This window comes from Oncorhynchus kisutch, linkage group LG19 (assembly GCF_002021735.2).
Source record: "Oncorhynchus kisutch isolate 150728-3 linkage group LG19, Okis_V2, whole genome shotgun sequence".
Taxonomy (NCBI): Eukaryota; Metazoa; Chordata; class Actinopteri; order Salmoniformes; family Salmonidae; genus Oncorhynchus; species Oncorhynchus kisutch.
Window position 1 is genome coordinate 42,867,641 of NC_034192.2, and position 14,611 is coordinate 42,882,251.

The 14,611-nt window shown below is 43.8% G+C and overlaps 1 protein-coding gene across 16 annotated transcripts in view; it reads left to right on the forward strand.

Moving 5' to 3' along the window:
* LOC109864853 (rap guanine nucleotide exchange factor 2) overlaps nucleotides 1-14,611 on the forward strand; it is a 144,339-nt gene that overhangs the window by 105,580 nt on the left and 24,148 nt on the right. For 10 of the 16 annotated variants that reach the window (XM_031797183.1, XM_031797192.1, XM_031797187.1 and 7 more), the window contains 8 exons: nucleotides 431-608; nucleotides 2,026-2,162; nucleotides 5,816-5,974; nucleotides 6,915-7,067; nucleotides 7,219-7,383; nucleotides 9,293-9,412; nucleotides 10,869-11,072; nucleotides 14,501-14,609. In XM_031797183.1, the coding sequence (XP_031653043.1) occupies nucleotides 431-608; nucleotides 2,026-2,162; nucleotides 5,816-5,974; nucleotides 6,915-7,067; nucleotides 7,219-7,383; nucleotides 9,293-9,412; nucleotides 10,869-11,072; nucleotides 14,501-14,609 (1,225 nt within the window). The remainder of the gene's footprint in view (nucleotides 1-430; nucleotides 609-2,025; nucleotides 2,163-5,815; nucleotides 5,975-6,914; nucleotides 7,068-7,218; nucleotides 7,384-9,292; nucleotides 9,413-10,868; nucleotides 11,073-14,500; nucleotides 14,610-14,611) is intronic. The other 6 variants (XM_031797184.1, XM_031797188.1, XM_031797189.1 and 3 more) reach the window with 1 other exon arrangement.

The window sequence follows — 14,611 nt, forward strand, 5'->3', positions numbered from 1 at the left end:
GTGTCTCTCAGACCTATCATTCTCACCAAACAGGCTAGATGTTCAGACATTGTTGTCGCTTTTGAAGCATTGAATTGAAACGGTCTGCTTCTTGCCGTTGTTTTGTTTACCAGCCCTTACGTGAAGTTTTTGCACCAAAATCCTGATTTTTTTTTTGATTTACCAACCTCATCTCAGCCCACCAGTGTGCAGCTGTTACTACTTGGAGTAGATGGATGGAGCTGACATGCTTAGTATGGACCAGTGACCATTTCACAGTACTCTGTGTTATTAAAACTAAGATTGATGGTGGTTGTTATGATGGAGAAAGCCGTTGTTTTTGTTGATCCTGGACGACTTGATCCACGATGACTTGATCCTGGACGACTTGATCCACGATGACTTGATCCTGGGTGACTGTCTGACATCCATCCTCTCCTCTGACCCTCAGGCCACGGAAAACGAGCCAGGCGACATGGACCTCAGCGGCCTGCCCGAGACCGCCGTCGACTCCGAGGACGACGATGACGAGGAGGACATTGAGCGAGTGTCGGACCCCCTCATGAGCCGCGACATTGTGCGGGACTGCCTGGAGAAGGACCCAATGGACCGCACCGATGACGACATAGGTGAGTCCCTGCTAGCACACAGAATGTTCCCCTAACATTCCCTCAAGGGTTCTCGTTTGATTGATTAAAAAGTAACCTACTCACAATGTTCTGGGAACCAAAATGTATTTTGCTGTGGCGTGCCAGTGTTTCCCCTACCATTGTGTAGGTGCTAGGCAGGGTGCCTCCCCTTCTTTGCTATGTTGCTTCCTGGCTCCAATTACACAGAAGGGGATGACTATTCCACACCACCGTTAAACCCTTAAAATCTAGAAACAACGGTTATAATGCCTATTACTACTGCTAAAGAATACCTTGTATGTGAGTGCTTGCTGTTTTCTGGCAAGACATTTGGAAAAGCAATGGGAGCCAATTAGATTTGGCTTTGTTCACTAAGGGGAAATCCCCTTTGTAGGCTCATCAGAGTTTAATCAAGCATTCACGATTTTAATCAAACAATGCACAGTGACGCCCCCTCTCCCAGTACCCCGCCCTTGGTGTATCTCAACCCCGCCCCTCTGTATTAGCTAGTTACCGTGGATTATGTGTCCATCTGCAGGCCTTCGTGCTTCAATGCTTTTGTTTGGTGAATTTATTTTAGCACTGCCACACGAAGACTGTGATATCATAGGCCTGTTAGCAGCAGCACAGCTACAATGATAGGGAGCCAAAAGAAGAGATTAGTTCACATTTACTCACATGAAGCTTAGCTGTAGATGTGATGTGTGGCTGATCTAGTGGATGCAAATAGGGAAAGAGAGTGAGAGAGTACCCCGGTCCCCCTCGACGAACCCCACAAACTCCCCGCCGCCCCTCCCCTCCTGCTCTCTCTGCCGACAGGCTTTTCTAGGTCAACGTCGCACGTCCTCGCCTCTCCTCTCCCGGCGCATTAAAGTTTCAGTGCTTCCGCAGAATTCCCACACGACACTGTTGCCATGCCAAGCACAGGTCAGCCCGCACCCCAGACTTACTTTCTGCGCCTAGCACAGGGATGGAGTCCTTCCCTGGCTCCCGCAACAAGCTATTTCAAGGAGCCCAAAAAATGCATGGGGCAGGAATCAGGACAGGCAATGCCCTATACAGCCAAGCTGAAGCCCCAAATGAGATTTGATTCATGTTGACACACTTTGAAGTGAATGCAAAAGGTCGCTTTTCCTTTTATGCTCATGCAGTTTTTTTTATGTCTATCAAAATTAAATTGATACTTTGCCTTAGTGGATAATCATCCCATTGTTGGGTACTCATCACTTGTGGGGTTGAATTTAATGCACCTTCTCTCCCACTAGCTTGTGCCCTTTTTTTCGACCAAAGCCACACAGAGGGTGAAGGAAGAGTGAAGGACTGCCAAGTCCTCCTACGCTCGTCCTCTCTCTCCACTGTGTCAAGACCTTCCTAACCACCTCTCCCTCTCTACTCTCCCTCTCCAACCTTTCCACAGAGCAATTACTGGAGTTCATGCATCAGCTGCCAGCCTTTGCCAACATGACCATGTCTGTGAGGAGGGAGCTGTGTGCCGTCATGGTGTTTGCCGTGGTCGAGCGGGCCGGCACCATCGTTCTCAATGACGGGGAAGAGGTATGTTTGTATGTGGAGACGTGTGCCGTGAATGAGTCGGTCTTAAATAAAATTCGAATCCAAAATTATCTTTTGGTATTTCTTTCATTATATTATATATGTTGATATTGTCCCATATATAGTTATATAGTTTTGCCTGTCAGCAATCAAGATATCACTTTTAAAATACAGCCGGTATGATGCATTTTGGCGCAGTGGTTAAGGGCGCTGTCATGCAGCGCCAGCTGTGCCATCAGAGACTCTGGGTTCGCGCCCAGGCTCTGTCGTAACCTGCCGCGACAGGTAGGTCCGTGGGGCGACGCACAATTGGTCTAGCGTCGTCCGGGTTAGGGAGGGCTTGGCCGGTAGGGATGTCCTTGTCTCATCGCGCACCAGCGACTCCTGTGGCGGGCTAACCAAGGTTGCCAGGTGCACAGTGTTTCCTCTGACACATTGGTGCGGCTGCCTTCCGGGTTGGATGTGCGCTGTGTTAAGAAGCAGTGCGGCTTGGTTGGGTTGTATATCGGAGGACGCATGACTTTCAACCTTCGTCTCTCCCGAGCCCGTACGGTAGTTGTAGCGATGAGACATAGTAGCTACTACAACAATTTGGATACCTCGAAATTGGGGAGAAAAAGGGGTAAAAAAAAAAAGTGTTTTTAAATGCAATATACTGGCTGTATTTATGTATTTTGAAAGTTTAACTATCTTGAGAACTTGATTGCTGAAAGGCGAAACATTTTTGGGACTATATCAACAATGGACTAAAGAAACAAATAACAAAAGAGTTTGGGGTGGAATTTCCATTGTCTCTTATATTGGTCTTGTGTGTGTCTTGAATGTGTCTGGGTTTGCACATCTATGGCCTGGGACATGGAGTTTGCCCTTGCCATTACCAATGCAGGTTTCTCTTTTTCCATTTAGTTTTTCTCCCTGCTCTATTAAGCACGAGTGACTGCCACCTCCCAGCATCATACGATTCCCCAAGGGGACCAGAAGAGAGCTCACTTGTACTGTCTCAACAGTCTGGACAGGCTCTGGCTTTTCAATTAAGCCACTTTGGTCATTTTTTCGCTGTGATGCACCCAAACATAGAGTGCAGAGCCATACCCTTAAGTCCAGTTCACTGCAAGGGCAGTCCAGTCAAAGTTGAATAACATCCTATTGAGCTGGTGTGTGTTAGTAGTATGTCCACTACTGCCTCAGTGCATTGTCAAATGTGTTGTTGATGATGCTATAAAAAAGAAAGAAGAAGAAAGTGATACCTTGCTGTAATATGATTTGCTATCTTTTTATATCCATAATAAAAGGGTCAAATCATAGTTATTATTAGTGTAGAAATGGGGGTATTATATATTTTTACCTTGTCAGCTTGGGTATTCGATCTGGCAACCTTTCGGTTACTGGCCCAACGCTCTAATCACTAGGCAACCTGCCGCCCCACCTACATGTACAGTTGCAGTTGGAAGTTTACATACACCTTAGCCAAATACATTTAAACTCAGTTTTTCACAATTCCTGACTTTTAATCCTAGTAAAAATTCCCTGTCTTAGGTCAGTTAGGATCACCACTTTATTTTAAGAATGTGAAATGTCATAATAATAGTAGAGAATTATTTATTTCAGCTTTTTATTATTTTTTTAGTCAGTTTACATACTCAATTAGTATTTGGTAGCATTGCCTTTAAATTGTTTAACTTGGGTCAAATGTTTTGAGTAACCTTCCACAAGCTTCCCACAATAAGTTGGGTGAATGTTGTCCCGTTCCTCCTGACAGAGCTGGTGTAACTGAGTCAGGTTTGCAGGCCTCCTTACTTGCACATGCTTTTTCAGTTCTGCCCACACATTTTTTTATAGGATTGAGGTCTGGGCTTTGTTATGGCCACTCCAATACCTTGGCTTTGTTGTCCTTAAGCCATTTTGCCACAACTTTGGAAGTATGCTTGGGGTCATTGTCCATTTGGAAGACCCAATTGTGACCAAGCTTTCATTCACTGATGTCTTGAGATTTTGCTTCAATATTTCCACATAATTTTCCTACCTCATAAAGCCATCTATTTTGTGAAGTGCACCAGTCCCTCCTGCAGCAAAGCACCCCCACAACATGATGCTACCACTGTGCTTCATGGTTGGGATGGTGTTTTTCGGCTTGCAAGCTTCCCCCTTTTTCCTCCAAACAAAACGATGGTCATTATGGCTAAACATTTCTATTTTTGTTTCATTAGACCAGAGAACATTTCTCCAAAAAGTACGATTTTTGTCCCCATGTGTAGTTGCAAACCGTAGTCTGGCTTTTTCCTTGCTGAGTGGCCTTTAGGTTGATTTTGGACTCGTTTTACTGTGGATATAGATACTTTTGTACCCTTTGTACCCGATACTTTTGTTTCCTCCAGCATCTTCACAAGGTCCTTTGCTGTTGTTCTGGGATTGATTTGCACCTTTCGCGCCAAAGTATGTTAATCTCTTGGAGACAGAACGCATGTCCTTCCTGAGCAGTATGACGGCTGCATGGTCCCATGGTGTTTATACTTGCGTACTATTGTCTGTACAGATGAACGTGGTACCTTATGGTGTTTGGAAATTGCTCCCAAGGATGAACCAGACATGTGGAGGTCTACAATTTTTTTTCTATGATCTTGGCTGATTTCTTTTGATTTTCCCATGATGTCAAGCAAAGAGGCACTGAGTTTGAATGTAGTCCTTGAATTACATCCTCATGTACACCTCCAATTGACTCAAATGATGTCAATTAGCCTATCAGAAGCTTCTAAAGCCATGGCGTCATTTTCTGGAATTTCCCAAGCTGTTTAAAGGCACAGTCAACTTAGTGTATGTAAACTTCTGACCCACATGAATTGTGATGCAGTGAATTTTAAGTGAAATAATCTGTCTGTAAACAATTGTTGGAAAAATTACTTCACAAAGTAGATGTCCTAACCGACTTGCCAAAACTCGTTTGTTAACAAGAAATTTGTGGGGTGGTTGAAAAACAAGTTTTAATGACTCCAACCTAAGTGGATGTAAACTTCCGACTTCAACTGTACATATTAATAACCCAACCTACATGTACGTTTTACCTCGACTGAACGGTGCCCCAGTACCCCCCCCCCCCCCCCCTGTATATCGTCTCGCTTTTGTTATTTCACTGCTGCTCTTTAATTTCCTGTTACTTTTATTTCTTATCTGTGCTGCGTTGTTGGTTAGGGACTCATAAGTAAGCATTTCACTGTTGTTGTTGTTGTATTCGGCGCATGTGACTCATAAAATTTGATTTAACTAACGGCTAACTAATAGCTAATGGCCAACTAATTGCTTAAGGCTAATTGTGATTAAACAATGTATTTAAAGCATCATAGCTGTCTTCATCTTCCTTTAACATGTGATCCCAGCCTGATATTAAACCAGGGATGGGTAACTCCAGTCCTCGGGGGGCATGGTTAGTGTCACACTTTTGCCCCCGTCCCAACTAACACACCTGACTCCATAATCAACTAATCATGATCTTCACTTTAGAATGCATCAGCTGTTTTGCACTCGGGACGGGGACAAAGTGACACCACTCCAGTCCCCGAGGACTCCAGTGTCCTGTCCCTGTATTAAACCATTGTCCACTGAATGATCACTGAGTATTTCTGACTGTTAACTGTTTGTGGTTGTGGTCTTTCCAAACTCAGCTGGACTCGTGGTCAGTGATCCTGAATGGCTCGGTGGAGGTGACGTACCCTGAGGGCAGGCCTGAGATCCTGTGTATGGGCAACAGCTTCGGGGTCTCCCCTACCATAGAGAAGGAGTACATGAAGGGAGTGATGAAGACTAAGGTGGACGACTGTCAGGTAAGGCTCAGCACTGAGACAGTCCATCATAATAGCCAATCGGTTGATTGGCCTGTCATACGGGCCTTCTCTCCCATATATTGAATAGTGTTATATACTCCACCCCTTATATCCTCCACTCAATTAGTTTGTTGCATTTTAAAGCAGGCTTGACATTTTTTATGTTTATTTTTTATTTGAACCTTTATTTAAGTAGGGAAGTCGGTTAAAAACACATTTTAAATTACAATGACTGCCTACACTGGCCAAACCCAGTCGACGCTGGGCCAATTGTGGTCCTGTCCTGTGCTGGCGTGGTTACACATGGTCAGTGATTGTGAGTCCGGTTGGATGTGCTGCCAAATTCTATAAAACGACATTGGTAGAGAAATTAACATTAAATTATCTGGCAACAGCTCTGCTGGACATTCCTGCAGTCAGCATTCCAATTGTCCTCTGCCTCCAAAACTTGAGACATCTGTGGCGTTATGTGACAAAACTACACATTTTACGAGTGACCTTTTATTGTCCCCAGCACAAGGTTTACCTGTGTAATGATCATACTGTTTAATCATGTTCTTCATATGCTACAAAGGAGAAATGCTCACTAACAAGGATGTAAACACATTTGTGCACAACATTTGAGAGAAATAAGCTTTTTGAACATATAGAAAATTTAGACGGTCTTTTATTTCAGCTCATGAAACATGGGACCAACATTTTACATGTTGCGTTTATATTTTTGTTCACCATACATTGTCCAGTAGGTACCAACCAATTAAATGAAGACGCTGGGTTAATTCACTAAGAGAGAGTGTTTATTTAATTGGTGTCTTAAAATAGATTAGCTCAAAATGTCTCTCAGGCATGTTGATCTAAAAAGCGTTATGTCCCCAAACTAACTACTACGCTCTTTCACTTTCTCTCTTTCACTTCATCTCTCCCTCCACCTATGTTCCAGTTTGTGTGCATAGCGCAGCAGGACTACTGCTGCATCCTCAACCAGGTGGAGAAGAACATGCAGAAGGTGGAGGAGGAGGGCGAGATCGTCATGGTCAAGGAGCACCGTGAGCTGGACCGCACCGGCACCAGGAAGGGACACATCGTCATCAAGGTGAGTTCATTCATTATTGAGTAAGCCTTTAGACTCCAAACCACATCTTCCAAATAAAGGTGTTATGACAGGTGTTATGACAGGTGTTATGAATGCCCATGTATATGACGTTTAGTGTTACCTAAAGGATAATATTCACCATATCCTATAGGGCACGAAGGAGCGTCTGACTATGCACCTGGTAGAGGAGCACTCTGTGGTGGACCCCACCTACATCGAGGACTTCCTGTTGACCTACAGGACTTTCCTCTCCAGCCCCATGGTCGTGGGCCACAAGCTCCTCGAGTGGTTCCACGACCCAAGCCTCAGGGACAAGGTCAGATCCCAGTTCAAACACTTTACCATCCTTTTTCAGATAAGTATTATTTTTGTCATTTTATTGTAATGGAAGCTAGACGGTACTTAACATCAGTAATAGATAAAGCATAGATAATATCACAGATGCATGCATGCTTACATACTCTATCTTTCAAATGTTTTAGAACACCTACTCATTGAAGTTTTTATTTTAGTTTTGTATTACTATGTTCTACATTGTAGAATAATAGTGAAGACATCAAAACTATTAAATAACACATAGGTTATCATGAAGTAACCAAAAAAAGTGTTAAACAAATATAATATAATTTGAGATTCTTCAGATAGCCACCATTTTCCTTGATATCGCTTTGCACACGCTTGGCATTCTCTCAACCAGCTTCACCTGGAATGCTTTTCCAACAGTCTTGAAGGAATTCCCACATATGCTGAGCACCGGTTGGCTGCTTTTCCTTCACTCTGCGGTCCCGACTCATCCCAAACCATCTCAATTTGGTTGAGGTCAGGGTATTGTGGAGGCCAGGTCATCTGATGCAGCACTCCATCACTCTCCTTTTTCAAAAAGCTCTTACACAGTCTGGAGGTGTGTTGGGTCATTGTCCTGTTGAAAAACAAATTATTGTCTCGTTAAGCACAAACCAGATGGGATGGCGTATCGCTGCAGAATGCTGTGGAAGCCATTCTGGTTAAGTATGCCTTGAATTCTAAATGAATTACAGACAGTGTCACCAGCAAAGCATCCACACACTGTAACACCACCTCCATGCTTTACGGTTGGAAATACACTTGCAGAGATCATCCGTTCACCTACACCACGTCTCACAAAGACACAACGGTTGGACCCGATTAATCTCCCATTTGGACTCCAGACCAAAGGGCAGAGTTCCACCGGTCTAATGTCCGTTGCTCGTATTTCTTTGCCCAAGCAAGTCTCTTCTTATTATTGATGTCCTTTAGTAGTGGTTTCTTTGTGGCAATTCGATCATTAAGGCCTGATTCACGCAGCCTCCTCTGAACAGTTGATGTTGAGATGTGTCTGTTACTTGAATTCTGTGAAGCATTTATTTGGGCTGCAATTTCTGAGCCTGGTAACTCTAATGAACTTATCCTGAAATAAAATTTTAAATGAAATTTTAAAAATCCTCTTCAACAGAGGCAACTCTGAGTCTTCCATTTCTGTGGCGGTCCTCATGAGAGCCAGTTTCATCATAGCACTTGATGGTTTTTGCGACGGCACTTGAAGAAACTTTCAAAGTTCCTGAAATGTTCTGTATTGATTGACCTTCATGTCTTAAAGTAATGATGGACTGTTGTTTCTATTTGCTTATTTGAGCTGTTCTTGCCATAATATGGACTTGGCCCTATCTGTTAAAAGACCATCTTCTGTATACCCCCCACCTTGTCACAACACAACTGATTGGCTGAAACGCATTAAGAAGGAAAGAAAATCCACAAATTAACGTTTAAGAAGGTACACCTGTTAATTGAAATGCATTCCAGGTGACTACATAATGAAGCTGGTTGAGAGAATACCAAGTGTGTGCAAACCTGTCATCAAGGCAAAGGGTGGCTGTTTGAAAAATAAAAATAAAAAATGATTTTAAGCTTTTTTGGTTACCACATTGTTCCATGTGTTATTTCATAGTTTGGATGTCTTCACTACTATTCTACAATGTAGAATATGTTACAAATAAAAAGTCAACCTTGAATGAGGTAGGTGTTCTAAAACTTTTGACCGGTGTAGTGTACATACAGATTAACACACACACACACACACACACACACACACACACACACAGAACTACATGTGAATAAATGTATATAACAAGCTAACATTCAATCCAAGCCCATGCCCATCCACTTATTTTTTACTTTGAATGAATCTGACTTTCTTCTTGCATCCCCAGGTTACACGGGTAGTCTTGCTGTGGGTGAACAATCACTTCAATGACTTTGAAGGCGACCCTGCAATGACTCACTTTCTTGAAGAGTTTGAAAACAATCTGGAGAGAGAGGTCCGTGTCTCAGTTAAGCATAGCATGTTTCATATCTAGTTTAAACATTACAGCATGTTTTATGTCCAGTTTCAACATTATAGCGGGTTTCATATCTAGTTTCAACATTACACCGTGTTTCATATCTAGTTTCAACATTACAGCAGGTGTCATGCCCAGTTTCAACATTACAACGTGTTTCATGTCCAGTTTCAACATTACAGCGTGTTTCATATCTAGTTTCAACATTACAACGTGTTTAATGGCCAGTTTCAACATTACAACGTGTTTCATGTCCAGTTTCAACATTACAGCGTGTTTCATATCTAGTTTCAACATTACAGCGGGTTTCATGTCCAGTTTCAACATTACAGCGGGTTTCATATCTAGTTTCAACATTACAGCGGGTTTCATGTCTAGTTTCAACATTACAGCGGGTTTCATGTCCAGTTTCAACATTACAGCATGTTTCATGTCCAGTTTCAACATTACAGCGTGTTTCATATCTAGTTTCAACATTACAGCGTGTTTCATATCTAGTTTCAACATTACAGCGTGTTTCATGTCTAGTTTCAACATTACAGCGTGTTTCATGTCCAGTTTCAACATTACACCGTGTTTCATGTCCAGTTTCAACATTACAGCATGTTTCATATCTAGTTTCAACATTACAGCGGGTTTCATGTCTAGTTTCAACATTACAGCGGGTTTCATGTCCAGTTTCAACATTACAGCGTGTTTCATATCTAGTTTCAACATTACAGCATGTTTCATGTCCAGTTTCAACATTACAGCGTGTTTCATATCTAGTTTCAACATTACAGCATGTTTCATATCTAGTTTCAACATTACAGCGGGTTTCATGTCCAGTTTCAACATTACAGCATGTTTCATGTCCAGTTTCAACATTACAGCATGTTTCATATCTAGTTTCAACATTACAGCGTGTTTCATGTCCATTTTCAACATTACAGCATGTTTCATGTCCAGTTTCAACATTACAGCATGTTTCATATCTAGTTTCAACATTACAGCGGGTTTCATATCCAGTTTCAACATTACAGCGGGTTTCATGTCCAGTTTCAACATTACAGCATGTTTCATATCTAGTTTCAACATTACAGCAGGTTTCATGTCCAGTTTCAACATTACAGCGTGTTTCATATCTAGTTTCAACATTACAGCATGTTTCATGTCCAGTTTCAACATTACAGCGTGTTTCATATCTAGTTTCAACATTACAGCGTGTTTCATGTCCAGTTTCAACATTACAGCGTGTTTCATATCTAGTTTCAACATTACAGCGTGTTTCATGTCCAGTTTCAACATTACTCCTAATTTGCCCTCATTTCACTATTTAAAATGCTAAAGATTATTTCATTTATAATTTTAATTTCATTCCACATAGTAACAAAGTTGAGTTACAAAAATTGAACACAAACTCTGAATTGAGCAATATACCGGTACTAAACATAGTTTTCCTTTACAGAAAATGTATGGCCACCTTAGACTGTTAAACATTGCCTGCGCTGCTAAAGCCAAACTGCGACTAGTGACACTGACCAAGCCATCCAGGGAGGCCCCGCTAGCCTTCACCCTGCTGGGGGGCTCCGAGAAGGGCTTCCGCATCTTCATCGACAGCGTGGAGCCTGGAAGCAAGGCCGCGGAGGCCGGCCTTAAACGAGGAGACCAGGTGAAGTAACGAGAATGATATTCTTTACATTGCCTTTTTTCACATGTTCAAAATGCATTACATAGAAAGGATGGGAAACTTCCCTCATCCCCTAGCAGTGTAGCGCCCACCTGATTGATGCCACCATGTTTTGCATCAGAAAGCTCAACACGCATCAGACAGCTACCACGATGTGCTGATTCACTAGTTTGCTCACTGGTGATTTTTCATACTTTGCCCCAAGGGTGGCAAAGATCCTACGTTAAATCAAATCAAATCAAATCAAAATTATTTATATAGCCCTTCGTACATCAGCTGATATCTCAAAGTGCTGTACAGAAACCCAGCCTAAAACCCCAAACAGCAAGCAATGCAGGTGTAAATCCAGGATGCCAGCTTGAAAACCCTGCTTGGCTGTGCTTTGTTTTGGCATAAACTTAAACTCTTTCTTGCAGCTGCCTCCCAAAGGAAATGTGAACCATAACATCTTGCAAAGTATGTTTACTCTTGCAATACTCCTGTCTAACCTTCTCAATGAGTGGCTCTAACACAATAGTTAAAATACTCTTATAAATCTCACTCCCCTTTTCATCTTAACGAGACATTTTTGCCGAACCTATGACCAGTGTTTCTTTAAGTGCTGACCCAGAAACGGCCATTAGACCTGATTTTCCCCATCAGCACTGTGGTAATGACTGCAGAGGAAGGCCCCTCATAGAGAGATCACCATTCACTTCCTGGTTTACCCAGAGGGCATTTGGATCACTCAGAGGAAAACTCAGTGGCAGGCTCATGTGTAAACAAGAAGTCCTTCCCCTCTCATGACAAGTTAGCAGCTTTCATAAGGCAGCTAACAGGAAATGGAGACCAGTAGTGTTAAGGAGATGGGAGGGAAAGGGGGATGGAGACCAGTAATGTGGAGGTTAGGCGGATGGAGACCAGTAATGTAGAGGTTAGGGAGATGGAGACCAGTAATGTGGAGGTTAGGGAGATGGAGACCAGTAATGTGGAGGTTAGGGAGATGGAGACCAGTAATGTGGAGGTTAGGGAGATGGAGACCAGTAATGTGGAGGTTAGGGAGATGGAGACCAGTAATGTGGAGGATAGGGAGATGGAGACCAGTAATGTGGAGGATAGGGAGATGGAGACCAGTAATGTGGAGGATAGGGAGATGGAGACCAGTAATGTGGAGGATAGGGAGATGGAGACCAGTAATGTGGAGGTTAGGGAGATGGAGACCAGTAATGTGGAGGTTAGGGAGATGGAGACCAGTAATGTGGAGGTTAGGGAGATGGAGACCAGTAATGTGGAGGTTAGGGAGATGGAGACCAGTAATGTGGAGGTTAGGGAGATGGAGACCAGTAATGTGGAGGTTAGGGAGATGGAGACCAGTAATGTGGAGGTTAGGGAGATGGAGACCAGTAATGTGGAGGTTAGGGAGATGGAGACCAGTAATGTGGAGGTTAGGGAGATGGAGACCAGTAATGTGGAGGTTAGGGAGATGGAGACCAGTAATGTGGAGGTTAGGGAGATGGAGACCAGTAATGTGGAGGTTAGGGAGATGGAGACCAGTAATGTGGAGGTTAGGGAGATGGGAACAGAAGAGAAGGGGGGATGGAGACCAGTAATGTAGAGGTTAGGGAGATGGGAACAGAAGAGAAGGGGCGGGTGGAGACCAGTAATGTCGAGGTTAGGGAGAGGGGAAGAGAAGGGGCAGGTGGAGACCAGTAATGTGGAGGTTAGGCGGATGGAGACCAGTAATGTGGAGGTTAGGGAGATGGAGACCAGTAATGTAGATGTTTCTGGAGATGGGTACAGAAGAGAAGGGGGATGGAGACCAGTAATGTAGAGGTTAGGGAGATGGGAAGAGAAAGGGCGGGTGGAGACCAGGAATGTAGAGGTTAGGGAGATTGAGACCAGTAATGTAGATGTTTCTGGAGATGGGTACAGAAGAGAAGGGGGATGGAGACCAGTAATGTAGAGGTTAGGGAGATGGAGACCAGTAATGTAGATGTTTCTGGAGATTGGTACAGAAGAGAAGGGGGATGGAGACCAGTAATGTAGAGGTTAGGGAGATGGAGACCAGTAATGTGGAGGTTCGGGAGATGGGTACAGAAGAGAAGGGGGGTGGAGACCAGTAATGTAGAGGTTAGGGAGATGGGAATAGAAGAGAAGGGGGGCGGAGACCAGTAATGTAGTGGTTAGGGAGATGGGAACAGAAGAGAAGGGGGGCGGAGACCAGTAATGTAGAGGTTAGGGAGATGGCAACAGAAGAGAATGGGGGTGGAGACCACTAATGTAGAGGTTAGGGAGATGGGAACAGAAGAGAAGGGGGGTGGAGACCAGTAATGTAGAGGTTAGGGAGATTGGGAACAGAAGAGAAGAGAAGGGGGGATGGAGACCAGTAATATAGAGGTTAGGGAGATTGGGAACAGAAGAGAAGGGGGGATGGAGACCAGTAATGTAGAGGTTAGGGAGATTGGGAACAGAAGAGAAGAGAAGGGGGGATGGAGACCAGTAATGTAGATGTTTCTGGAGATGGGTACAGAAGAGAAGGGGGATGGAGACCAGTAATGTAGAGGTTAGGGAGATGGGAAGAGAAGGGGCGGGTGGAGACCAGGAATGTAGAGGTTAGGGAGATGGAGACCAGTAATGTAGATGTTTCTGGAGATGGGTACAGAAGAGAAGGGGGATGGAGACCAGTAATGTAGAGGTTAGGGAGATGGAGACCAGTAATGTGGAGGTTCGGGAGATGGGTACAGAAGAGAAGGGGGGTGGAGACCAGTAATGTAGAGGTTAGGGAGATGGGAACAGAAGAGAAGGGGGGTGGAGACCAGTAATGTAGAGGTTAGGGAGATGGAGACCCGTAATGTAGAGGTTAGGGAGATTGGGAACAGAAGAGAAGAGAAGGGGGGATGGAGACCAGTAATGTAGAGGTTAGGGAGATTGGGAACAGAAGAGAAGGGGGGATGGAGACCAGTAATGTAGAGGTTAGGGAGATTGGGAACAGAAGAGAAGAGAAGGGGGGATGGAGACCAGTAATGTAGAGGTTAGGGAGATGGGAACAGAAGAGAAGGGGCGGGTGGAGACCAGTAATGTAGAGGTTAGGGAGATGGGATCAGAAGAGAAGGGGGGATGGAGACCAGTAATGTAGAGGTTAGGGAGATGGGAACAGAAGAGAAGGGGGGGGTGTTTAGACTAGTAATGTAGAGGTTAGGAGGATGGAGACCAGTAATGTAGAGGTTAGGGAGATGGGAACAGAAGAGAAGGGGGGGATGGTATGAGTGTCATAGAGGAGTTCACATCACTCAGTTGGTTGGCGTTTTGGTGCTTACATCATCAGAGTTGTGGATTTGACACCTGCATGAATTAACAAGATTGAGGAAGTGGCTGATAATGTATGTAATGTTAATGTATATGTAATGGAATCTTTGTTTGTCTTTGAACAGATTCTGGAGGTGAACGGGCAGAACTTTGAGAATGTCCAGCTCACGAAAGCCAATGAGATCCTGAGGAACAACACCCACTTGTCAATTTCTGTGAAAACTAATCTTTTAGGT